Genomic DNA, 27,919 nt, shown 5'->3' with positions numbered 1-27,919 from the left:
CAGAACAGCAAGGAATTAAAACCTGCAGTTACCAAATCCTCAGTATTTTCATTAATAAACAAACCTTGCAGGGTAGTTTCCAGGAAATTTTTTTATATACACGGTGATATAAAGAGAGAGAGAGATAGAGATATGTAGTACCTGTGCTGTCAAGACTAACTGTCTTCCACAGTGTCACAAGGCTTTTTTTTTTGAAAATTAAAATATTTCATACCTCTAAGTACAGCTCCTTTGAGAAGAGTTTAAGCCAACTAATTTTTTTTTTTTTTTTTCCCCCAAAAGACCACATTTTTCATTAGGATCCAGCATTTGTTGTTACATGGACCTATTACCTAAAATGACAGCACTGCCGAGGAAGAGCAGGTTACAAAAGTCATTTTAAAAGAGTGAGAGAAAGAAAGGTAGAGAAGCTGAAATTTCATGTTATTATATATGATTAGTTAAGCATATGTTTAAGTGCTTTTTGGAACAGGACTGAATAAACTGTTCTACTGTGAATTGAACAAAAACTAATGGGTTATAATTGCAGTTCGAGAAACTCCACTTTGTCATCAGGAAAGACTTTCAATCAGTGAGGGAATAAGTTACCTGGAGAAGCTGTTGACTCTCCACCATGGGAGGTTTTAACAAAAAGATTAGATAAACACGCCAGGAACAGTTCGAATACAATTGATTTGCCCTAGGGCAAGAGAAGGGACAACATGATTTTTTTAGCTCTTCTTCAGAGCTATATTCTAGAGTTCCTACATCATGACTAACATGTTGGACTTTTTCATTTATTACCTAGTATGTCACATTCCCTGCTTGCTATATGAATGTATGAAACAAATAAGAGCCTTCACAAGTAGAGCCTAGTAAACATTTTTAGTGACTACTGAAGTTTCCCCAAACACTCTTTCACTGATTCTGAATATCCACCAATTTAAACTGATTTTGTCAAGTTGTATTTACAGGAGGGAAAACAACTGGGATAGATTAACACACACACAAAAAATCATATATGTACTTCTTTCTTCCTTAATCACTAACACACACCCACTGAAATTATTTTAGTCTATGATATTTACATCTCTGCCAGATACATTACCACATATATTTAGTTTCTGTACAGGGTGAAATGCAGTAATAATATGATGGTAGGTAATAACTGCATTTTGCATCTGGAAACATTGATGTCACCTATCATTTCAATGATCAACAAAGCTGTTAACGGTAGAGTGAAAAACAAGGATGTGGTGTTTAAATGCACAAACCATACCAAAGTATTTATTGATTTCATGAGGACAAGGAGCTCCTTCAGGATCAATACCTGAAGAGCACAGTGTTAAACTAAACTAGAAGCATGCAAGTAAAAAAACTGGGGAGGGAAAAAAAAAAAAAAAAAAAAAAAAAAAAAAAAAAACAGGAAGCAATAATTATCACTGAACACCAGCACGTTTTGCTAATTCCAATGTTTGTAGTCATGGGGTGGTACTATGTGGGGTCATTCATGCTAAAAATTTGGATGCAACTGGTCCTGGCACATACAGTGAGCTAAATTATTCCCTTGACTTTTCACCTGCTTTTACAAAGGTCATTTAAAATTACAGTCTCTGAATTTGGGAGACGTCTCTCTTCTGTGGCACTCCCTGAGAATGATGGGAGGTTATACAATGGGTTGTAACCCTTTTAACTCTTTTAATTGGTGAAGATCCAGTCCCAGTATGCTGTAAGATCTAGCATCAGTTTGTTACAAACCACTAAGGTGACCACAGATGCTAGGTGAGAGATTTTAGAGGCCAGCCATTTCTGTATGGTAAATTTGTACAGTATTGTAAAAAATAATCTAAAACCTTTTCTGTTATCTAAAAGTCTACACTCTTGGAAAAGCAACTATATCAGTACAAAGGAGGTGTCACAGGATACCTGACCTGGACAGTGAAATCTCCTTACCTTTTTTTATCAACAATTAAGATTGGAGCAAAAATACAGGAAAAGAACCAATTTATATATAAAGTTAACATATAGACAACCAAGGAAGGTTTCCAGTGGAAGGCATGAAAGGGGGGTGGCCTCTGGACTGAATGATCATACTTGGGCTTTTATTGCAGAGGAGCACTGCATGAAAGAGAGGAGGTTTTGTCTTTCCACATTTGGGACATATAATTGAGGGTGGAAAAGAAAAGTACAAAAGAATCATTTCCTATAAGGAATGGACTTTGAATAATAATTTGTGTGATGTATTAGATTAACCAGTTACATTTTCATAAGGCAATTTCTCATAGAAAGCAAAGTACTGTATTGGATTTATACAGCAGCTGGTACATTCAGCATGTGCTAATCAGTTCTGACGTGGATCTGCCGATAGTACATTATGCTGTTGAAAGGAAAAAAACCAAAATCCTACACTTCTAGTCTGTTTTGCCTGCAGCTGGACCCTTAAAACATATATAGACATGATTTTTAAAGGGACTAAACAATTTTTGCACCCATTAGACTGATGAAACTTATTGATAGACAGCAAATTTGATAATGAGGGACTTGGTCATGCTGACTGCCAGCACCCTGACTTGAAACGGTTATTACAGTTTCTAAGCAATAGTTTTCTATTGTTCTGCTTTAAATCAGAATATCAATTTCATAAGATGAGCAAAGTTTTGAGTTAGCCCTATATATTCTACTATTCTCAGCACAGAATTTGGAGTTCAAATTCCCCTGGACAAGACTAGCAGCACACCTCTTAGACAGCAATGAGTTTAAGGAAGATGGAGTTGAGGGTCAGATACTTTGATGAGGCCAGAATGTAAAGAGAGTCTGTGATCCACTGTCGCTCAGTTGCTTCAAAAGATAATATGCTGGAATACACTTTCACCATTTTAAAGCGTAAAGCTTTGTACAAAAAGAAAAAAAAAAAAAAAAAAAAAAAAGACAAAGACTAGCTAGCTGTGTCTTCAAGCTGGAAGTCAAATCATTCATGGGATATATCCTACATTAATGTTAAGACTCATTTGTTCTGATTTCACTCAAAATCAGAATGCTTATTCTCATTAATTCTGCAAGTTTCTTTCACTAATTAATTTTACAATAGATTTCTTAATTTCTTCAGAGAGTTTCGTTCTAGCTGCCTGCAATTCTGATGTATCTTTTTAAAGAATCCCATATAGAATGTCATGTAGAACTACAAATTCTTTCTGGGTTTTACATTTGAAAAAAAAGAGGAAAGCTCTTAAAAAGTCATGCCTATGGAAAGTGCTTCGGAACAACTTTTAAAACTTGAAATTCCTTTCAAACCATAACAACAATGAAAATTTTTATACATTTCCCTTGTCTTTGATTTTGGTCTGGAGATTTGCAGTTTGCAATCCACGCCCACTCTATTTCTCTCACTGTTTAAGAACTGATAAATTCATTGCTCAGTTCTGTGAGTTTTGTTTTTGTCTTTGAAGGACAAACGTGGTGGGAGGCAATTAGTTTAGATTGCTAATTTAGTTAATAATAATCTGGAGGCAGGCAGAGGCAGATTAGAGCCCATGGTGACAAAGAAATGTTTTGAATCCTGCCACTGGTTACAAACCTACTCTTATTCCTCATACAGAGACTATTTTGGTTGATATCTCTTTGCAGTTGAGCTATGGAAATGTTCAGCCTAATGTCAGTCCCAGAAATATGAAAAGTTCTATTAAAATTTTTACACAGGATACAATCACTGGAGTGTTATTAACAACCTCACTGGTTATTAGCAAGTAGAGGAGAAGAATTCTCTTTTGGGGGTCATCAGAAACACCAAGTATCAGGTAAAGTACACCAAGGATGAGAAAAAGAAAAATTTTAAATTCCCCTTTGAATGATGGCAATTGAAAGGATGAAGTTAGCAACATATGCAAGGTCAGAGTGATAACACTATACATCTTCCATACTCTAATCCAATTCCTTAATTAAGGCCATTCCTTAAATCTTATAAATCATTGCATTGCCTTTCTCAGGCTTGAGGCATCTCACTGATTATATGTATTTTACTTCTTAATCTTTTAAATTACCTCTTGGTTTTTCTGCAGATTTTCATGGTCTGTAGCAGATGTTGTCTTCTCCCATTTCTCTGCAACTTGATTTGCTTCTTCTATTTTTTGCTCATAGCTTTTCTGGGAATTTAGCAGCGTCACTTCATAAAACTCTTGAATATCTGTTTGTAAAGAGGAACAAGTAAATGATATTATTTGACATGTTGGCTTCTGAATCCCTGGTGATTTTCTTTGGCCGATATGTACTTACACATTATCGTCATAATGATAAACACCTATTACATTTCTAGTAGAAAGCACTGATATGCAAATTTGTTTTCTAAAATGTCAATGAGATTCTTAAGTTATGTATTCATTTTAAAGAGTTCTTTACAAATAATTCCAAAGAAGTAAAGGAATAGTATTTATAAGAAGAGATTCAAAGAACATGTTACACTCACACCTGAACAATATAGGTAGAACAGACCCTTATACAGGGAGAAGTCACGGATCATTTTAACTGGTAAACTAGAAATTTGCAGATATAAAATATCCTAAGAGAAGCATGTTGTCAGACATCTGTCCCAGGCTCCTGAGCCACTCCCAGCCCTATCTGCAGATGCATTTGTAAATTTTTTCAAGTGGGATGCACAGCTTGAAGGAAGACTTTGTGGATTCATCACTTCAACTTGTTGTCATTCAGAAGTGGCTAGTTAATGTTTGATTTGAACTAAGAGTAAGCAACAAGCCAGGTCTTAATACCCTGCTCAGATGTTTCTATCACACTTATTTCCATAGGGTATGAACAGATATTCAAGATCCAGCAACTAAAACACTTTCACTGAAACTTGTGCATGTAATGACATCAGGAGAGGGGGAAAAAGTGTTTGCCTTCCTTGGGGCAAGAAGTTTTCAGTCAGATAGTCACACACAGGAGATGATACGTTATCTAAGAGATATGAAAAAACCCACATTATTTCAATTAAGAATAACGGGCAGATTTTCTCCTGGATAAGAAAGAAAGAAAAACATTCCAGCAAGAAAGACTGGATCTAACTCGATAACCTCGGGGACTTCAAAGAAGGGACTGTTTATAAAAACTACCATGCTTTCAATAAGTGGCTCTCCTTAATGAGTGCTACCTAAGGCGTGACTCTCGACAGGTAGGTGTCAGGAAAGGCAGAAAAGGGAAAGAGGACCCTTTCTGGTATTAGGTAAATAAATTACAGGGAAAAATCAAGCTTATTGTATTTACAAAATGTCTTACATAAACATTTGTGACTGTGGGTTTTATTTTCTATTTTGTGAAGAAACATTCTGTTTGTATGTTATATTAAATTGGATGAAATTAATAGTAGCCCCAAGTTAGCCAGATAATCAGAAAATATTTCTTAATGGAAGCTGTAATAAATCAATACCTGATCATATCAGGAGCCCAAACACCGCAGGATGATCTAACGTGTCTAAAATTAAAGAGCATGTTCCTCCGGAAAGCTTCTTTGACCAGAAGAGAAAAATCTTCCAACATTAGCCATAGATAGAGCCTGTCTGGCAAAGACAAAAATATTGGGGTTGTGTCTAAGTTTCAGAGGCTGCCAAGGATTTTGCCATACAGGGTCAGATATCACATCTGGACCAAGATGACATCACTTCTTACTATAATAAATAACCTGCTATGGAGGTACATCTGCATTTTCTATTGCATGCTGTCTCACATGCTAGAAGAGCGAACTGGACTGCATGTGACAAACAGAACTGAAGGAGCAGGAGGAGGCACAGAGAGGCACCCTGATTTTCTGCATCTTTCAAGGGCCAGTCAGGCATCTTTCAAGTCTCCAGCTAGGTCTCTATGAGCCATTGTTGCCTCTATAGTAACAACTGAAAATGAACTTTCCTTCTAACTTCTTTTAGAACTTTCTGACTTATTATGTTGACCTCCAGCCATCAACACATTGAAGGGAAGGGATGCCATCTAGATGGACCCTGACAAGCTTGAGAGGTGGGCTCATACAAACCTCATGAAGTGCAGTAAGGCCAAGTGCAAGGTCCTGCACATGAGTTAGGGCAATACCAAGCACAAATCCAGGCTGAGCAACAAGTGGATTGAGAGGACCCCTGCAGAGAAGGACTTAGGGGCATTAGTAGATGAGAAGCTCAACATAACACAGCAATGTGTGCTCACAGCCCAGAAATCCAACGGTGTCCTGGGTTGCATCAAGAAAGGTGTGGCCAGCAGGTTGAGGGAGGGGATTTTGCCCCTCTACTCCCCTGTCATGAGACCCCACTTGCAGTGCTGCGTCCAGCTCTTGGGCCCCCAACATCAGAACGACATGGACCTGCTCAAGCAGGTCCAGAGGAGGCCATGAAGATGCTCAGGGGGCTGGAGCACCTCCCCTGTGAGGACAGGCTGAGAGAGTTGGGGGTGTTCAGCCTGGAGAAGAGAAGGCTCCAGGGAGACCTTATAGCAGCATTCTAGTATTTAAAGGGAGCTACAGGAAAGGTGGGGAGGACACTTTATCGGGGGTGTAGTGACAGGACAAGGATCAATGGTTTTAAACTGAAAGAAGGTAACTTTAGATGAGCTATAAGGGAGAAATTCTTCACTGTGAGGATGGTGAAACACTGGTACAGGTTGCCCAGAGTAGCTGTGGCTGCTCCCTCCCTGGAAGGGTTCAAGGCCAGGTTGGATGGGTCTTTGAACAACCTGGTCTAGCAGAATGTGTCTCTGCCCATGGCAGGAGTGTTGGAACTAGATGATCTTTAAAGTCCCTTCCAACACAAACCATTCTGTGATTCTATTTCTCACACACAATGGGAAAAAATAATCAGAAATTTTAATATTAATAACTGTGATCCATAGGAAGTAGACACTAACTTCTATTTCACACATATATTTCTAAGAATTTATATTTCATATTGCTAAGAACATTTAATTCTACCAGTAAAACTAGGACTCACTTTTAAAATTAAAACTATAGGATAGTTGCAATGAGAATGGAAGTTTCTCCATTCTGGATGTGTGGAATTTTTTATGGTCATTTCGAACACTCATGGTACAATTGTAAACAGTTGTAATATATGGTTTGATGCCAGGTCAATTTGTATTGCAACTGCAAGTAAAACATATCAGGCTAATAAGTAATTATCTCTAGATAAATACTCTGCAGAAATAAACTAGAAATTGTCCTCTGGCAGCAGCATTCAGCTAGCATAGCTGTCATTATCAGAGTATTAATGGGCTGACAGTCCTCAGTCAAGGAACAGCAGAACAGTGCTTTCACTGTAACTTTAAAGACTGTCTTGCCCTAGTGCTTTCATTAAAAATAATGTGCGAGTCACATTTGCATGTCTATGTATGTGTGCAAAATAAATATTAAAACTCAGTCTCTTTGTAAAAGTCCTTATCTATTCTAAGGAGGCCATGGGTTACTTTCACTGGAATAATGATCACTGGTGTGAAGAGAAGAGCATTTCACTGTACTCATGAGGTTACAGAAGAAAGCACAGAGGATTCACTTAGTTGGTTGCTTTGTTATTCCATAAGCTAAAATCGCCATTTCTATGGAACAAGGGCAGCCAGAAATTTGCAGTCAATCAAGGTTAGCAGAGAACAGTATCTGTAATTTGATCTGAGTAAAACCTGCTCTATCGAGTTATCTCCATTATGTGAGAGGTGCAATCATACTAGGAGGGGAAAATAGCTGAATACTACTGAGAATGGGAAAAGAGGAGTAAAGGAGGTAATGGGATCAAGCAGATGTATAATCAAGCTTGGAGCCAAGGTCATAAAAAATAGTTGTGAGAGCATGGTAACTCTTACCTAAAATGACCAAATGTTGTGGTTTGAGCCTACTCAGCAGCTAAATGCCACACAGTCGCTCACCCACCCTTCCCCCACTTGGGAATGGGGAGGGAATCGGCGGGGCAAAGGGAGACTCGCGGGTGGAGATAAAAACAGTTTAATAACAGTAACAGAACAATACACTGACAGCAGTATCAGCAGGTAATGTACAATACAGCTGCTCACCACCCACCTGCTCCCAACCAGAGATCCCAAACACAAAGGCTCCTCAGCAACACCCCCAGAAGTAAGAGCCCCTCCTGGCCCTCTCCTGCCTTTATATAGTGAGCACAATGTCACATGACATGGACTATCGGCCAATCGGGGCCCAGCCCTCCAGCTGTGCTCCCCCCGCCCCCGCACACAGGTGAGGGCACTGGGCCCTGGGGAGCCCCTGGGGTCTCAGGGTGCTGCAGCTCCTCCCGCTGCCAGACCAACGGGAGCTCTAGGCCAGCCCCAGCCAGGACACCAAAATACAGACTGTATCCTAGTGGGGGGCTCACAGGAAGATAATTCCACAAAGAGACTAAAATCTTACACAAATTATATCTGTCCCAAATATTTCTTGGCACTATATTCCTTCCCTTCCGTGAAAACAAGTTCAGATTTCATTTAGAAATGGCAATATTACTATTGATGAACTCCATGAGCACAAAACACCTCTCCAGATGATTTGTTCAAATCTCTGTACCACTCCAAACATTTTGTTAAGCAATGAATTCAGGTTTGTTTAAAGTATCTGTGAATCTCACGGGATTTTCAGTCCAATTGAATTTGTTCATTTACTTCTTAAGAGATAACTTATTAAATAAACTCTGCTTGCTCTTCCTTTAGTCTAGCAAAAACATTTTGTCAGTTTTGCTGTATAAAGATAAACTGTATACAAAAAAAAAATATCTATTCTGATATGAACTAATCCTAAAAATACCATGATATATTTTATTTTGGGTAATTCCATCACTGGGGAAGCAAGAAAACAAATTTTCTTTACATCAGCATGTTATACAACTCATCAGTAACACTTCACAATGCCCATAGACAAGCACACCATACATCACTGCATCTGTGCTCTGCAGGTAAACTGCAAGGACCCCCCTTCTCCTTTCTCACAGACCTGTGCAAGAGCGAGCAGGGTCTAACCTTCATAGATATGCCAGGAAATATTTTCTCTTACTAAAGCTGGATCTATTTCTCAGTGAAGCCTTCTTTTCTTCACTACCTTTAAAAAAATACATATCAATTTTTTAGGCTCAAATTTGAATTGTGCTCACTCTTACCTATTTTTTTTAAAAAAAAAAAGAAAACGTAAGCAAAAATAATTTGGACAAAGAATAAGAATTGGAGAAGACAATGTTGTATTCACAAAGAATAATCTTTCTTTCAGACAGCAGCTAGCTAGAAAAAAAACATATGATCCAACAAAGCTGAATAAGTTGCTCTTTTCTGACTTTTCGGTGATTGCTGCTGCAGCCCTGCGACCATTATTCCAGTGTAGTTTCTGATCCAATTTATATGCATCACAGTATCCATTCATTATACAAACACTTTACACCTCTCATAGCAAAGGGGTTAAATAATATGAAAAGGTAAAAATGTTGAGTAGCCTAAACTACTTTCTGTCTTCTGTGACCATGGGCTTTCATGAGCATTTTAATGAGGAAAAATAAAATAAAGCAATACAATTCCTCATTCATCTGTAAGCACTTCAGCACCAGAAAGATAGAAGTAAATTGAAGGGAATTCAGACAAAGACAGATGATTAAAGGTCTGAGAGAACTAACTTTTGAGCAAAGATTAAAGGAAGAGAATAATGATAACATACATTTTCATACTTCCTTTCATTTCAAAGCAAAACAAACATTAACAACCATATAACGTTGGCAGAGAAAATTGCACAAGGCCTCAAAGAGAAGCAAACCAGCAGGGTTGAACTGTGGAAGCCCACAAATGAGCATACCAGGTGTGTCCATCCCTTTGTGATCAATAACCCACTTACAGTGGCTTCAAAATCACCAGCAGATTCAGGACATTATTCCATTTCTAAAAGTTCTCTTTGCAGGGAAGTGTAGAAGCAGCTGCACAAGCAAATCTGGAACAATTCCTCAACGTGCTAGGAATGAGGCAGGAGCCACTCACTCCTACAAGCTTTCTCCTTTATTCGATACTCACCTGTCTGATTTAATGTAATAAGATAAAGGTGGTCAGGATTTGCTCCTATTTATGCATGTGGTGCCCTCTCTACTACTGACCCATCTTCAGCTGTGTAAATCAGCAAAATCCAGCTGGTAAGCCCCAAGGCTGAAGTATGTGAGATAGCTTTGGCATCTGTATGGTTTTCACTTACACAGAGAAACACTGGCAGGTATTAAATGCATCTCAGTACTTTCACACACATTTAGAAATTTAGCTATCAAGGGACATGTGTCCCAGTGCACCAGGCAGCTCAGATCACCCCAATATGTCTCTTTAACACCAGTTCACCAGTAGCTGCACTTTGTATGTACTGTATGGATACAAAGGTTTAGGAAGCGGGAATATAAAAAGATGGGTTTTCCAAGGCAGTAAGATGCAAAATGCAGAGATGTTCATCTTGAGCTGGTACAGGTTTACAATACAGCTATACAGTGAGGATAGAATTGCAGGGCACCAAACTCAGGATTCAGAAGACAGGGAGCATAAAGAAAACCAGAGCAGGAGTGGACAGAAAAATCTCTTGTACCTTTCTTGCATTTAAAAAAATAAGGGGAGGAAGATGAAGGTCTGTATTCCAGTAACAAACAAGCCAATGCCAGACTTTCTGATACCATCTATAATTTATAGAACACAAACAATTAGGCTTAAAAGGATAATTTTTTACGTCACTTAGCCTGAAGTTGTACTCAGTGTGTCAGCAAAAATACTGCCTCCCCAGTGACTTGAGAGGACCTGTGGCCACTTGTAAGAGAGCAGTGCAAACTATTGCATTCAACAAACCTTATCAAAAGTCCACTGAACTTGCAAACACCCACCCACCACAGCATGCTTTGACCTTCAGGAAGAGAGTATACTGTGCTGACGGCTGTTCCAAAAGCTGTTACCTTCATCTGTGCTTAGCAATGAGAGAGGATTTCCTTGTGACATACATCTTGCAGCCACCCTCCCCTCTTCACTCTAGGCCGGTGATGTATTGAGACCATTCAGAAATGGCACCAATATTCTGATATCTGCAGTAATTGTCTGTTGCTTGTGCAGATAGCTGTATATTTTTGCAATTAACTTTAACATCTTTAACGTAGAATCCCATTACCCAAGAAATGAGTTCTCTGTGCATCATATTTCTGTAGACTCAAACTGGGAATTGGAACAAATATTCTGTAGGATAAAAAGAAAAGTTTTTTTTTTCTCCTCCTTCTAGAGGTCCTTAGACACAGAATTCATTTTCCCTATGCTGTGCCAGTGCCCTGACTTGCTCTGCGGTATAACTCCCATCTGTTTTCCCAGGGCATTCAGGGACAAGGTGGAATGGGGGTCTAAGGCAACACAAAAACACAAGCTGTTTCCTTTCCAGGAAATTTGGGACAGTGTTTTTGCCTATGTGTAGGATAGTGTCTGATATGTACCTTTTAATGTTGTGTAACCCAGCACAAATGGCTACCGTCTGGCAGAGCACTGCAAATCAAAATAAAGTCAATTGTTACAGTCTCTTGCTGCAAGTCCTTTTTTTAACTAAGGGAACATTACAGCGTATGTCTAAATGGCATCATTTATATCCTGGGGAGCAGATTATGCTGGGTCAGCTTCAGCCATCTGGTCTGAATTATTAGGTAGGAGTAAGGAGGATTGTGCAGGATGTTGCTGAAGAAGGAAAACTGATTCATGCAGTAGAAGTAGCAGGGAAGTGATCAGAGATAGTACCAGACTGCCAGTAAAGGGCTTTAAAGGCCCTGCCCATGGAAGCAGTCCAAAGAGAGGTTAAATAACATACTTCACCAAATGCAACTATGTTTCATGCTTTTCTTTTTTTTTTCAAGTAAAACATTACCATGTTGAGTAAAATACCCATTACAAGAGAGAGAAAATAAAAAGTAGGAAGAAAAAAAAAACAAAACCAACTTAACTTGAAATTGGGTGAGCTTTCAACTAAAGCAGAACTGCAGCACAGACCCTAAACGAGAAATGGCAGATGTCCAGTTATCAAGCTGGTACATAGCTTTACAGTCATGGTGAGCTCAAACCTGTCCTCATTAGCATCCCTCAGTGCAGCAGCAGTCAAAAATGCCTTTCCTGTTTCAGCCATATCTCATTCGCAGGGCTCCACACATATTTGCCTTTGGCCGGCAGTATTCAAAGTAGTGTGAGATTCAACATTTTTTTTCAAGATTTTTTGGAATTGGTAGGGATAACACCAAGATACGTTAAGTCAAAATGAAATTTAAGAGCCCTGTGGCAAGGTTTTCAAACATAAGCTTTTGGTGCATGAGAAACATAGGTACCAACCCAACAGCAAGAGTTACCACAGAAGGAGATAACAGGTTCTCTGTTCCATGCAGGCAGTGAAACGGTGCTGTGCAAGCCAGGGAAACAATCTTCTGCCAAGTGGCTACAGTTGATAAATATTCCTAAATCTATTAAAAGCAGCATACTACGGTGTAGAACATGTACCAAAGTAGGCAGCAAGAAATGCCATTTCTGTTACTAACCTGCCTTGATTCTTGAGCTTCAGAAAATCCATTCTATTTGACCTAGATAACTTCTTGAGGTCCCTTCCAACCTGAATTATCCAATGATCCTATGATCCTTTGTGCATCTAGGTTGTGAGCTCTTTGAGGCAGGAACCATTACTAAATAGGTATATACCTGAGCAGAATGATATCTTTCTATCAAAAAAGCTCTGAAGCACTCTATGTGCTGTAATTAACAGTAATTGATGACCTTTGCAATAGTTATTTAGATGCATTAAAAAAAAAAAAAAAAAAAGTTTTGGAGTATTTCTGGCTTTGCTGTACAATAGTATCATGATTGGTTTTTGTAATATACCCAAAATAAAATCACAGCTCTCCCAAACTTCTCAACTAGGAATATCTGCCTCAAAGGCAGCTGTCCAAAATCTAGGGAGAATAAAATATTCAACACAGATTGTTATGCACAGAGAAGACAAAATAATTGCCTCAGCCTTCTCTATGAGAGAAGTTTATGTTAACAACTGAAAACTAGAAACTGATAAGTCAGACAGTAAAGTCAGTATTTAAGCCCGTTCAGTGATGATGTTGAATGTATTACTACAGTTTTGCCTATATATTAACCTCTTATTCATAAACATCTCAGTCTGGATCTGAGCATTCACTACTAACAATATGTTATGGTTAACATCTACGATTGCTAATTGTGTTTCCAATGGAACAAGAAAAGAAACTAAAACAGGTTCAATAATGCACAGAAACACAGTTGAAAGTGGGCACAGTAGATTAAATTCGTAAATGCTGCACTCAGTTCTGCTCATCCTGTTTCTGAAATTTAAGCTCTAGAAGAGCAGAGCAGCAAACCCCAAACCCTCTGGCAAGGTTTCATTTTAAATGTGCCAGCCAGGGCCTGCAGACCAATGCATTATCTGCCAGAGCCAGAGCAGGATCACGGTCACACACTGGACGCTTTGCAAGTCCAGACAACCAGGAATATAACTGAACCTGTCCCAGGATTTTTTCCAATAGAAAACTATATAAACGGAAAGTGGTGTTAATTCTATTAAGTGTTCAAAAGAGACAGCTAAGCAAGCACTAAGAGGCCAAGGCAAGGTTTCCTGTGCTTCAGAACAGACCTTTAATAAAATGAGATTCCTTTGAAAAATTATGGTTTGCATCAGATTCTTTTCCTATAAGCTTAAATACAAACCTTCAACTTTTTTGAGCACTGTGTATTGCTCTGTATGTAGAAGTCAGAGACTGTGAAAGTTATTTACAGACAACAATAACACATACCTTCGGGAAGAGGCTTTATTCACTGTGTGGAGAGTTAGATGCAAAGCCATTACTGGAGAGATTTTCCCTTGTTTCTGAGCAGCAGTTAACAGTTATTACTGTGCATTTCTGATCCTGTCAGAGGATCATGCAGCCCCACTGTGGGTCACAGAAGTTATGAACAAACTTTCATCTGAATCGTTCCAACACACACATATACAACTGTAACAGACAGTTCAATATTGGAAATCTGTTCAGTTATATAATTTGTTTATTGTGTGATTTTGTTTGTTGCTGAAGTGCTCAAGATACAATTTCTTTAAATAGGAATAATTAGGAAAATTTGTCAAAATTTGACTGTAAACTATGATATCAGAACTGCAGGTGTATTTTAATATCTGGGGCAGCAATACTAGGAAAAAAATAGCTTATATATTTCCTCACTTTTTTTTTTTTTTTAATCTTGGAAAGCCAATTTCCCACAAAATATGGAGGGAAATACTTTATACCAGACTATAACCAGAAAAGGATGCCTCATTCTATAATCCTTTCTAAATTAGATCAGTTTTATATAGACTTTTCCACTGCAGCTGTGCATAAATATGTTGGGAGTAGATAGGTAAATGATCTATAGGTAGAGTAAATGATCTAAGGTAAAAGATCTAGTGCTTAGAGCACATGTCTTGGAACTTGCAGGCTTTGGGGTATCTGCAGTTACTCAGCTGCCCATCCAGGGGACATGCCATCAGGTACCTCCCAGCAGCACCCAGTTTCCTGCAACTCTAAAAAAGAGAAAGATTTGCCTCCCCAACTTGCTCCCTCAGGTGTTTTACTCCAACGCACAAGGCAGCACAAGTAGCTGGGGCTGTGCAGAAGGCAAAGGGATCAAGTTATGGCATTTGACCAGATCTGCAGCCCCCAGGTGCCAGCCCAGGCTGATGGCACTGGCCAGTGCTTTCACACACCACATGTGCCAGCAGACTCTCCAGGGAGGGCTGAAGCAGCCTTAGGGCAAGTACAGAGATCCTATGGGAGTGTAGGAACAGAGTGATTAAGTCACCTCAGGATTAATTGTAGCTGTTCACAGATTCAAATCTGACTATAATCCCTTGTATGGATTCCCTAAATTCTTAATATTTTCTGGTGAAAGTAATTTGTTTTTAAAAAGAACTAAAGAGTCAACTTCTGAACAGGAAAAGAAAAAGGGAACATGGAGTGTATATATATATGTGTGTATATATATATGTCTATTCTAATTAGACATGGCCCTTGTCAGAACAGATATGAGTTTGTCCATGCAGAAGAGCGTTCAGACACACAGCAATGCGGTACCAGCTCCAGTGCAAGAAGGAGATACCAATAGCTTGGCAGGTATCTGAGAGACTCTGTCACATCAAACAGTTTAAAATATAGCTGATGCTGCAAAGGCCCTCAAAAGTGCATGTCGAGGATTTCACCAGCAAGTGCTCCAGCTGCACTGCTCAAGTTGCTGAAGGCAAAGGCAGGAACTGGGAGAATGAAGAACCACCCACTGTGGGAGAAGATTAGATTTGAGAATATCTAAGGAATCTGGAGGTGCACAAGTCCATGCGACCTGATGAGATGCATCCACGCGGCCTGAGGGAATTGGCAGATAAAGTGGCTAAGCCACTATCCATCATATTTAAGAAGTAGTGGCAGTCTGGTGAAGTTCCCACTGATTGAGAAAGGGGAAACACAACCCCCAATTTTAAAAAGGGAAAAAAGAAGACCCAGGGAACTACAGGCTAGTCAGTGTCATCTCTGTGACCAGCAAGATTATGGAGTGGATCCTCCTGGAGACTACGTTAGGGCACATGGAAAATAAGGAGGTGATCTTGGCTTCACTAAGGGCAAATCATGCCTGACAAATTTTATGGCCTTCTACGACAGTGTTACAGTGCTGGTGGATAAGAGAAGAGCAACTGACATCATCTACCTGGACTTGTGCAAAGCCTTTGACGCTGTCTTGCATGACGTCCTCATCTCTAAATTGGAGAGACATGGATTTGACAGATGGACCACTCAGTGGATAAGGAATTGGGTGGATGGTCACACTCAAAGAGTTCTGGTCAATAGTTTGATGTCCAAGTGGAGAACAGTTCCTCAGGGGTCTGTGTTGGGACCGGCGTTGTTTAACATCTTTGTTGGTGACATGGACAGCGGGATCGAGTGCTCCCTCAGCAAGTTTGCCAAAAATACCAAGCTGTGTGGTGTGGTCAATATCCTGAAGGGAAGGGATGCCACCCAGAGGGACCTGGACAGGCTTGAGAGGTGGGCCTGTGTGAACCTCATGAAGTTCAACAAGGCCAAGTGCAAGTTCCTGCACATGAGTTGGGGCAATACCAAGCACAAATCCAGGCTGAGCAACGAATGGATTGAGAGGGGCCCTGCAGAGAAGGACTTGGGGGCACTGGTGGATGAGCCAGCAATGTGTGCTTGCAGCCTGGAAAGCCAACCATGCCCTGGGCTGCATCAAGAGAAGTGTGGCCATCTGGTTGAGGGAGGGATTCTCCTCCTCTACTCCCCTCTCATAAGACCCTCCCTGCAGTGCTGTGTCTGGTTCTGGGGCGCCCAACATCAGAAGGGCACAGATCTACAGGGCTCGTACTTCAGGGTATATTACATTTTTTTCCAAGTGTTTCCAAAGGAAAGACTCTTGTGTAATTGATGCAGTCTGTGCTGAGAATAAGCTGGACACAGAGTATGTCATGATGAACTGAAGTGACTTCCTACCACAAGACAAGTCATGCATTAGTCTCATGCCTTTCCCAGCATTTTCCCTCTTTCATCTTACTGAGTATGTCACTGAGTGGTGTGGGAATCTCAGATACCCAGCCCTTACCTTAAGGAAATGCTGATGGGCCATACCTGAAAAATGCAGTAGTGGTACATTGGTTTATTCTTGTGTAAGTCTTCAGGGAGTGGTCCATGAGGAACCCCAAGAGCAAGAAATCCAAGATCCACTTTCCCAAGGCAATGTAAGAGCATTTTTAGGAAAACCCCATGGCAATCTATAGGGAATTATTAATAATTTCTTCCTGGCCTTTTTCTTCACCCAACAAATCAGCATCTTCATACCCAACCCCTTTTGAACATTGCTTTAAATATAAAGCTAAGACAAAGCATTAAACTACAACCTTCCTCCCCATTCTTTCATATCCCAAAGAGATTCTTTACCTTCTTTAATCTCTCCACTTCAAGGTCTCACCTAGGAACATTTTCCCTTCTGCAACTCTCTTACCCTTTCACTGCAAACAACTTAGTTTCCTTTTAGTGGAACAGTACAGCCCCAGGTTCTCTAGTGTGTGGTATCGTATGCCCATCAGGTAAAATGAGGGGCACTAAGCCACAACTCAGTCCTCGTTTTTGGTGAAGTGCTTTGCAAAGGCAAACATATGTGACTATGGGGCTGCAGTCTCCATCTTCATCTCCCACGCACACTCCCAGTGCATTTGGCTGCCTGACCATAGGCCAGGCTAAGCAAGGGCAATGAGCACACCAAAGGACCATGTCCATGCAGTGGGCAAACACAGAGCATCATGTGAGCTGAGGTGGACAGAGGTTGACTGTGTAAAGTTACATACCTGAAACTCAAGAGGGTTGCCTCTTACTGCCCAGCTATATTTAATTCTGAAGGTATCAAGTATTTCAGTGTTTGCACTTAAAAGAAAGAATGCAAAGGATAGATGGACAAGGAATAAAGATCCAAATTGTTTAAGACCAACCTATCCCTTTGATATGTGCCTAAGCTGCAGAAAAAAGCAAGAACACGTGTACAAAACTGGGTTAACTATATTCCACCACTTCAGCTGCCTCTTTCTTCTCCTTCATTTTACTAGTGGGAAGTGTAATGTAAGTGGTAAAAACAGGGAAATGAGAACTTCAGACTGCAGATTCTATTTGCAGTTTTTCCACTGACTTGCTGTGTGACCTCAGGCAAATCAATCTCTCTGCACTTCAGCTTAACCTTCTGTAAAATTGAGATGCGAATGCTTTGACTTACCCATAGGCTCACAGTGGGGTGTTACACAGCTTAATTAATTAATGTTTGTTAAACATTGTGAATGAATGTCTCTATACAAGTTTAAATTATTACGGGTTGTACTTCTATAAACTCTGGCTTGTGACCCTTGAACTTATTTGCCACAATGTCTAGTGCAATCCTTAAGATTGCTACTCTGATGTAATAAATCATACTTTAAATGAACCCTTTCACTGGAGTGACTGTGACTTCAGTTGTCTACACTTAACATTTACAGTTATTGGACTAATTGGTCTAATCTTGTATTGCAGGTTTCCATGAACATCAAAAGACTTCATTGGTTATGCTTGAATTTGTTTCACTTTATGTTCTCATGGGTTTAGTAACAGCTAAGAGACTTCATGTAAATTCACTGACATTTGCTGGTCTCCATCGGAATAAGAAACTCTCGTATCCCTTACAGAAGTCCTTGCAGGTCTAGAATCTCTTTACTGCTTTCATTATCTTTATTGTCATGTTAATGATTGGTTTATGGACTCAGTACATGTTCTTTTAACGTCACTAATTTAGGTTTTCACTCAGTATGAATTTATGTATTTCTTCATGAATCATACATCATAGAATGGTTTGGGTTGTAAGGGACCTTTAAAGATCATCTAGTCCAACCTCCCTGTGGTGAGGAGGGACAAAATAATTTTGCAAATTTTTTTCACTGACTCTTCCAAGGAAGAAAATCTGTGATGTATCCTGAAGGGGGCCTCTCACCCCCTAAAACTTATGGTAGGCATCAGGTTAGCAATAGGAAATGTTTTACAAAAAATTATGTTCCCAAATTCATAATTTTTTTATACCACATTTGATCTTTCACAAGAGGGGATTAATGTTATGAGCATAGTATTGTGCTTCTTAACAAAATATAATTTTTCAAGAGAAATAATTCATAAAGTTTTACTGCAGCATCTTTAAAAATGTCTGAGAGCAAAACCCAAGGAAGCAGAAAGGGACATGTTAATTAAAAGGCATTATATAAAAGCTGATGAAGGAAGTGACCCACAGCCTGTAATTTCTGTGAATTTATCACAGAAAACAAAGAAAAAAGAATGAGTACAGCTCCATATAATGGTGGGCTTCTGACAGAGATAGAACACAACTTAAGGTATAGCAGGAGCTCAGACCAACTATCTTAAACACAGAAATATTAAATCAAGTTGGCTTCAGAGACCACAGACAAGGCTAACATTGTCAACATCCTGACATTAAAACAGCTGAAAAGTTAAATACAGGTTGCAAACTTTAGGGATTCCTATCAAGCCTTTCTATGAATTGAGATGTGTTCTGGAGATAAAGACAGTTTGTCATATCTGCTACAAAGGCTGGGCTGGATATCATGGATGCTGCCATTTGGAGCAGCAGAGATTAGTTTGTGCTCATATGTGCTAAAGACAGAGAGTTGGCAGATATGACAAAGGACTTAGAGAGAGCTGGACCTTTCTGGAGATGTGAATGAGGGTTGGTAGACATTGAAGATGACATGAAACTCTTGACTTACATGGAGGATAGAGGGTGAACCAGATGTCTCTGGGAATGCAGACACTTCAGTTGCTCCACCAACTGCGTTGACTCAACTTCTCTTCATTACAATGGGAGCTGACACATTGCATGTGTCAACACCTAAAGGCAGGTGTCCTAACCTGGAACTACATCTCAGTCTGAGCACCCTTCATGTGAGAAGGCAATGTTGAAAACCTAAGCAGACTCCAGGCATGGAGATGGCACATTTTTCCTTGCAGTCAGAACTGGTTCTTGGGCAAAGGCCTGGTGGTTGTATTTGCATTACTTTTCATATTTTTATTGGTTTGGTTTTTCTCTTAGTAGGAAAAGATCTAGGAACAATTTCAGTGTTATAGGTTTTCTCTTTCCATAGTTCTCCAATAATACAGGATTAGATTTTAAAGAACTTGCATCATTAATGAGCCTTCTAAAACATCAACATCTCAGTAAAGATGGTTGAACAAAATTAACTTTTCAAGTTTTATTTCAAAACAGTTTTTGAAGACAGCTTCTGAATGAATGATCAGAAGTCACAGTTAGAGTCTGAGGACAGTACAGAAAGACAGAGCTTACACACTTCCAGAAGTCTGCTGCTAATTCTGTTTGCTGTTAAAGGAATATTAAATTGTGGACTTGAACATGAAAAAAACTCCTAAAAACTAGAAGACAATGCACTGTGCTTGAGTGTTGTTTCTAACACAATGCAAATATTGATACAAAAATTATTTTTTGTCCCTAAAAAAATACAGCAGACAGATATCAGGGAAACAGAGACTTAACAATGATTCTGTTACTAACTCACTATATTGCCCTTGGTAATTCACTCAATGTGTTACAAGCACTTATTTAGTGCAAGTTAAGGTTGTGAAGATCAATTTGTTAATATTTCTATCATGCTTTGATGAAATCAAACATGGTAAGCTAAGCTGTCGTATTATATTCCTTTTGCTATGCTTGCTGTAAGAAAAAGCCAGCCTTTGTTCTAACAAGATAATGATATTCTATCAGTTCTTGGAATGATAAATCATGTCAGAAAGTACAATTCAATTCACTATTTATAATCATGTCAGGAAGTGAACTTCATTTTTTAAACTTAAGAGGAAATATTTCAAATTATATCTTGGATGTAAGAAGAGAATTAATAAATACTAATTATCTGAAATAAATTATTGAAAAGTTCTCTGAAGGCAGAAAAACATAACGAGGACTTGCAAACCTGTGTCCAGATAGCAGCTTCAAATTCACTACATGTGGGTTACAAATTTTAAAAGTAAAGCCAGATTTTTGCCTCCTTTGTTAACGCTGGCAGAGGTAGATTTTCTATAACTACACCAAACATTTCCCAGAAGTATCAAGAAAGGGTTGGAAGTGGGTATAAAATACAAAATCCTACAGAGAAATGTTCAAATCCTCTGCTGCCCAGAGAGTCCTAGCTCCATGCACAGTCGAGTGCAACGTTCAGTGGTCACCTCTGCAGTGCTGAGTGCCCTTCATGTCTTGAAAGACTATTCGGAGGGATGAAGGACAGATTTACTGCCCTTGACTGCTGTACTAACACTAAATATATCCTTCTGGAGCTGCAACAGGGTGTAGATGTTCCTGCAAGGCATGAGCCCTCAACACTGTTACTAGGTGCATCAGTGAAGTCTTTCCAGCAGTTCCCTAGAAGATTGCCTGCTTCTGAAACCGTCTGTAGCCTCAGAATCAAGAGCTTCTCCCCAGTGACAGGAATTTATGCCTGAACTTGATTAAGCTTTAATTTATATTTCACCTCCTCTTGCCTGGGTGAGTGCTCTCACCTACTGTCTTGAGAGAAGAAAGGCTAAAAGTACCACCACTGACTGGCAATTAAAGAGGCTATTGGCCCATGGGCTGTTACACTTACAGGTTGTGTCAGGCATTCTCAAACCTCCTTGCCTGTGCAGGTACTTTACAAGATCTTACTGGGCTAATATGTGAGCTCTGACAAGGTGGAGGCAGCTCTCTGCACAATGAACTGTGCAAAAAAGCCAGGGTAGACACTTAAGTCCTTTTTGTACTGACATGTCTCAAGAAGGGGATGTCTCAAAGATATACTGTGCAGATAAATGCATGGATGATATGAGGGCAAGCTCTAGTAATGAGACCTAGTTTGGATTTAATTCACCTGTTTATTATGTGATGACTTGTCTTTTTAACTTGAAGATCTATCATAACTAATAAACATGGGGCCTGCCACATTAAACCAGCTTTTAAAGGTGAGTTACGCTAGAACAGAGCAGATGCGGTGTTGCCAGGAGATCTGCAGGTGCTAGTCAAGACTGTAATGATAAAGGCCAAATAATCACACGAATGAGGAGTGAAGGAAAGGAGTTTGAGTTTATTCCTATTACCACCCACCCATGCCCAGAAAAACCTGTCCTTGGTGTTGTGAGAAGCTGACTTTTCCCTGTGAGATTCTGTCAAATTGCAGGATAATGATTCAGGCAGCAAATAATCCATAGACGTATTTAAAAACCCAGGACAGAACAAGTTAGACAACCGGAGAAAACCTAGTGCTCTAACAAGGGATCCAGCAGTGGCTTTGGCTGCAAAAAACAAAGCTGAAAGATGGCATTATGCCTGTATATTTAATTTACTTATACTTTCTCTTACTGTTCTGCATTGCAAACAGAGTAGCTGCACGGTGGTAGGAAAGAACATGCCAGGTGGTTATGGGCTGAGAATTACCATTTTGTATATATTATCTACTTACAAATGCAATGTTAATTAAGGTTCAGACACAGCAACTGACAAATAGTGGTCTGCAAGTGTACAAGTTCTTCCAAGTAATAAGAATTTCTTGCACAAAGTGAAAGTGTTACAGTGTTGTGTTCAATATGGAAATCTGGGACTCCATTCAATGAATGCATGCAGAGCACGCTGCTGTTAATTGAGAAGATGTAATTAAAGTACCCACGAGCCACCAGCATGCGGGGACAACTAATGGACATTACAGAAAGCAGTGCGTTATGTTGGACTACTATTCTCAGCAGTTTGTTTCCCAACAAAAAGCTGCAGTTGAAAGCTGATGCTGGTGAGCCAAAAGCCGAGGACATAATCCCAGTCATTAAGTCAGAGGAACAAGCTTGACTGATCAATCAACAAAACCCACATGGCTGCTCAGAAGCCTTGACTGATGTGACAGAAAAGCAAAGTAGCTGCTAAGCAGGTTTCCAAGCCTGAAGACCACGTGTTTAAAGTCTGGCAGAAAACCCCACACCTTTCTGGTATGAACCAGGGAAGATCTACAAAGAGAGGTTGAAGGGTCTGCCAACCTGATTTGCCCACAAGTACTAGATCCTATCCTACTGCCCCATGGGCGTTCATTAGAAGGTACAAACCTCTGGCAAGAGCTAGGAGGACATGCTTGCAGCCTGCAACCATTTCATTTACACCAGTTCTCCCTGCCTGCACAGGTCATAGCCCTGAGGAATTTTGACAGCGAGGCCATTCTGGAGAGATTGCTCTATTATGACCGAGAATGGGACTTTTCATGCTTATAAGGAAGAAATTCAGCCCCCAACAAATATTAGCAGGGTTATTTTGCTGGTGAAACAGTCAAGGCAGCAGGAGAATGGTCTGACAGAGAGCAGCCTGCCCACAGCCACGAGTGAGTTGAGGTTACTGAATGGTTAATGAAATTATGGATTTACCCTGCTAAGAGAAGGGAATAGCTTGTGGTCCTCAATGGTGAGAAATTTAAAACTGATAAAAGGAGGGGGGTGGGTTTTGGTTTAAGCAAATCATAACACAATCTGGGCCCCTCTCTTCCACAGTATATTTGTGAGCTACACCACAGAAGGCAGACATAATAAATAACATTAATAACTTTCCTGTTAATAAGAAACTTTCGTATTTGATTGATATGATATTATCTTAGGACACATTTATAACAGATATTTGTACATCTGAGCACTCAACTAATTTTTATGAGATTAAATCCTTAAGAAGTTTTCTACTAGCTGAAGCAAACTAACCTACAGCTTTAGACATAAATTTTAAGATTATGGGAGCTCCTTCGAACTACATTCAGTATTCGTGCAAAGGACTCATGATGCTTAAACTTATAAAAATAGACAAGTAAATCTTGATTTGCTCTTTGATCAGAATCTTGTCTCACTCTGAGGAAACCCATTGTGTTGGGGATCTATATCGATAAGACAGTGGTGTCTGGATAAAACCATGGGGAATCTTTATATTATGCCCTTAGACTAATGCACACAGAACTGCATTTGTATGCATGAGGGATGCAGCTAACCCTGCCACTTTTGAAAGGGTTGCAAAGCTGTTCTACTTAGATTAAAAATAAAATTAAATAGTCTTCTTAGTGCTATGTACATTCAGCATGGAAGTACACATCTATAGAGGAGCCAGAGTGAAAAAATTAAGCATTAACAATGGATTGAAGGAAATTGGTCAGGAAGGGGTTGTAAATGAGTATGGGAATGACAATTATTTAACTAACATTAGATTTTGCTTTTCCAAACTGAACTTGAAGTGTCACTGCTACAGCAGCAGCCACATAAACCCAGGAATCTTTGGAACAGAGCTAAGAGAATTAAATCAAGCACCAACAAAAACCACATAGAGTCCACAGAGGGGATGAGTGGTCACTTCTCTCTCCTTGGTGTTCATACTGCAGATCTGCATTTATTTCATGTGTGCCTTGATTCTTAATGGAACAGGCAAACAGCGTGGCTCTTTAATGACCTGTCCAGGACTGGGAAAAAATGTTTATTAAAAAAAAAAAGCAGCACCCCATAACACTTAATTTATTTCCTTAGTCATTTTTGAAGACTCGATTTAAAAATCTCCAAGACTCCTGGTGTTATCACGCCTTTAATATTTCAGATCATGTTCATTATAAATAAGCTGCTTCTAGAATAATGTGATCTAAAAGACAAGCTGTCAAAAATCTTTGTTAAATATAAACTGACAGCATTGGAAGCATGCTCAGCTGAAAAATAGCAAAGTTTATGTACAAGATATTATTAACAGCTCATGATCTTTCACATACACTGTTCATTTATTAGAACCTATGGCCTGAGAGTTGCTATGAATTCATGTTTAAAAAAAGATTTTTCTTTAGCAGCTTTTTCTAAATGACATGTCAGTGACTGTCCATAACTCCAATACCACTCTGCCATGTAATGGAAGTATTCAACAAGATGATTCAACCTCACATGATATTGTTTTGTTAAGAAATACCTGTAAAAAGCTCTTGTTCTCCCCAAAATCACATGAAATTTTTGGGAACCAACAGAGGCAAATATTTTTTGCTTTTTTGCAAACGCATCTTTTAATTATGATTCCTAAGCTGGTTGAGGTTTTTTTTTTTCAGTTTAGTTTGATGAATGTATTCATTTTAATGGGCCAATGCCTAGACATTTGAATCAGAGTTTTACAGGTGTTTCCAAAGTATTTTCCCAAAGGCAGATCACAAAAGCCAATCACAGACTTAGCTCTCTGGAAAACGGAAATCCATCATCACACGTAATGTTTTCTCACCACAAATGGCACCAAAAATCTGACTGCCACAGTAAGGATGGGAGTAGGATAAAATCAAAATGTAAAGGATCAAAATGTAATTTCTGGCTTCTCTGCTGTCCTGCATGTGGGATGCACAATTCCCTGAAGTGCCCTGATGCCTCTTTGGCAGTATGGTAGGAACCAAGTAGCGGATAAGCTGCTTGCCAATTAACCAGGCTGGTAACACAGGAAAATAGAAACCTGCTGGGTACCAACTGTTGCCCAGACACTATAAAAAGGAAGATAAGGAAGGGGATAAGTGCAGAGGTAGGTTCTGCTCAAGATGCAAAGAATTAAAGCCAGATCCCATGCAAGCACCTGGCTCATCTGGATCCTGTCTAATTAGTACTTTCTACAAGAAAAAACTTTCCTTCCTTAAAATTCCCAGTAAGTGTGCTCTCTACTGTTGTCCTCTCCTAAAAATTTTTCTCTGTAAGAATAAGAGCTTCAGCCTCAGTGCTATGAACAAATTTGCATAAAATCATGCATAAAAATGTACATTAAAAATATGAGTAAATAGTCTTTTTGTTGTTTTATAGTGATAATTGGACCTTTTAGTTTCTCAGTGTTATAAATTACATCTGAGAAACACTCTCATACAGACTGATTAGTGTATAGTATAAATCTATACATAATCATTTTTTTTTTCTACAGAAGCTCTTTTCTCTAGCATCTATTAATTTTCTTGCCTTATTTATATAAGATTCAGCATTTAAGAGCCAGCAGATTTTAAAATTGATGACACACATACACACACACACACGTACACCCCCAACAGTCTGACACCAGGTACAGCTACAGAAATTGAAGATTACATCTAAGACAAGTGATGAATAAGAAAACGAGCAGTAAAAACTCCTGAGCAACTAGAGCTCTCCAGAAATCCAGGAGGAAACAGAAAAGTTAAAGGAAGAGTTTGGCAAGCACAGATAAGAACAGACAGATTTTCTTTGGATTACTTCAATCACAGATGTACTAGATTTGTACATTAGCCTGTGACTGAGGCAGAGAAAATCATTAATCAGAATGTGCAGCACAAACATGAATATTGAGCTCCTAGACACAAATGAAGCCATTGAGAGAGATCTATTTCATAAAAGAACTCAGAGAAAAGAGGAAATAGTTGAATAATTTATAACAGATTTGATACTGTTGAGGCTAATGTGCAATTTTGGAGGGCTTGTGAAATTCCAGATTCTGGAGATCAGATTGTATTGAGAATAAGAGCCCCAAAGTGGGCGAGGCAGGGGTGGGGGTGTGGGGGGAAAGAGGGAGAAGGAGCGGAGGAAGAATATGAGGAATTCCTTATTCAAACTTCAGAAAGAAGAGAGAACATTTCCAAGACTTCAAACCCCAAATAAACTTAAGTTCAGGTTTTGGAAGAAAAAGAAGACAAAGTAGACAAGATTAGAAAAGTCTCTCCAGAGGAATCTGCAGACTGAAAATAGAAGGAATTTGCAAAACCAGTGTGGAGGGCTGAACCAGAACATACAAAAATCAGTTCTAAGACCTATCTGTCGCCTTTGGAAAGACCTTCCATATTTGCAAGAAACTGAAGCCAGAATGTACTAAAAACAAGCAAATCTCTCTCGTGGCATTGTTGAAGAAGGCATTTGCATCCAAAGCCCACAGTGATTTTTGCTGATTAGTTGACTGTGGCTGGACAGCTTTATGTGATAGCCGAAATTCCAGTAACCCATCTGAAAAGAAAACATAGTTGGACTCTACAGATGAGTAACCACAGATAATGCTCTGGAGAAATTATTCTAGTTGTAGGTTTATATGAATCTGACATAAGGATAAAGGAAAATCTTGAAAAGATAAGGTTTGTAATTGTTTCAGGGAAAGAGCATATTGATTCAAGGTCTGAAAACACGGCAAATGCTCAGGCTCATTATGAGAGCTTATGCTGCAGGACAGAAGCCTGTGACAGTAAAAAATCAATTCTATGACATCTTTAATGGCATTGGAAAGCTGTCAACAGATTATAAGATAAGGATGACGAAACTCAGTTGTCCTCTCATAAGCCTTCCTAGAAATGTTCCTGCAGTGCTCAGAAACAAATGTCAACAAGTGGAATAAACATCTGAATCTGATGTATGCATGTATACATGTTTAAGAAAACTTTCCTATCGCAGGCACTTTTGTCTGCCAGTGCTACAGTATGAACTGGGACTTTCCAAAAATAATACCAGATATTGACATCTTATTTGATAAATTATAACCACAATCCCTTTAATAATATTGAAAGAACTTCCTGCTGTAGGTATTTTATTCAGTAATATTAGATTGATGTGAAACTTAAAAAAAAAAAAAAAAAGGAAAACAATCTGACAATACATCTCACGATGATAATTCAAGAAATTGCAGAACTATGTAGATATTAAGATGCTTGTCCATGCCAGAAATATTCATGCACTGATTTGGAATGACTTTTCTCACTATATAGAAATAACACTATTAAAAATATGAAAACAAAATCTCTAGATTTACCTATGCGTATAAGCATGGAAAAGACTTTACATATAAAATCCTGGATCTGGCATACTAGATGTGCTAATGATAAATAATGGGTCACAATTTGATTGTTCTGAGTTTAAATGCTTTTCAAAAATTTAAGCACATTACCTTCAATCCAGATCATCCACAGTCTAATGGTTTTGTGGAAAAAGCTATCATCAAAATTGTTTAGACTATGCTCAAAAAAACCCCATGGATATAAATTTAGTTTTCCACCTGGCATGCCTAAATTAAAAAGAAGTATCTTTGATTATGGGCCTCAGAAGTACTAGCCATATTATAGAGACAGGCTCAAAGATTAAGCAATTTGCTCAGAAAAAGATGCATAAAAAAGACAGATTTTAACTGAAATTCAGGAGTTCTTGGTTAAGTTCTTGTCTTTGTATCTCGGTTCTCAGAGACAGAAAATATGCATCCAATAAGTTCCTTAATTATTTAGAGTATTTTTTTCTGAGTTTAATATTTGGTTAAATAGAATAATAAGTGAATTCATTGCACTGAAAGTTTGAGATGATTTTTTGTTTGTTTCTGGTTATCTTCAGAA

At 39.0% G+C, this 27,919-nt stretch overlaps 1 protein-coding gene across 8 annotated transcripts in view; it reads right to left on the bottom strand.

Annotated features, from left to right (window-relative positions):
- DLG2 (discs large MAGUK scaffold protein 2) overlaps positions 1–27,919 on the bottom strand; it is a 1,033,591-nt gene that overhangs the window by 901,423 nt on the left and 104,249 nt on the right. For all 8 annotated transcript variants that reach the window (XM_042793331.1, XM_042793310.1, XM_042793308.1 and 5 more), the window contains exon 4: positions 4,017–4,159. In XM_042793331.1, the coding sequence (XP_042649265.1) occupies positions 4,017–4,159 (143 nt within the window). The remainder of the gene's footprint in view (positions 1–4,016; positions 4,160–27,919) is intronic.

This window comes from Tyto alba, unplaced genomic scaffold (assembly GCF_018691265.1).
Source record: "Tyto alba isolate M040663 unplaced genomic scaffold, T.alba_DEE_v4.0 Super-Scaffold_2, whole genome shotgun sequence".
Classification (NCBI taxonomy): domain Eukaryota; kingdom Metazoa; phylum Chordata; class Aves; order Strigiformes; family Tytonidae; genus Tyto; species Tyto alba.
This window is presented reverse-complemented; position numbering and strand designations above follow the sequence as displayed.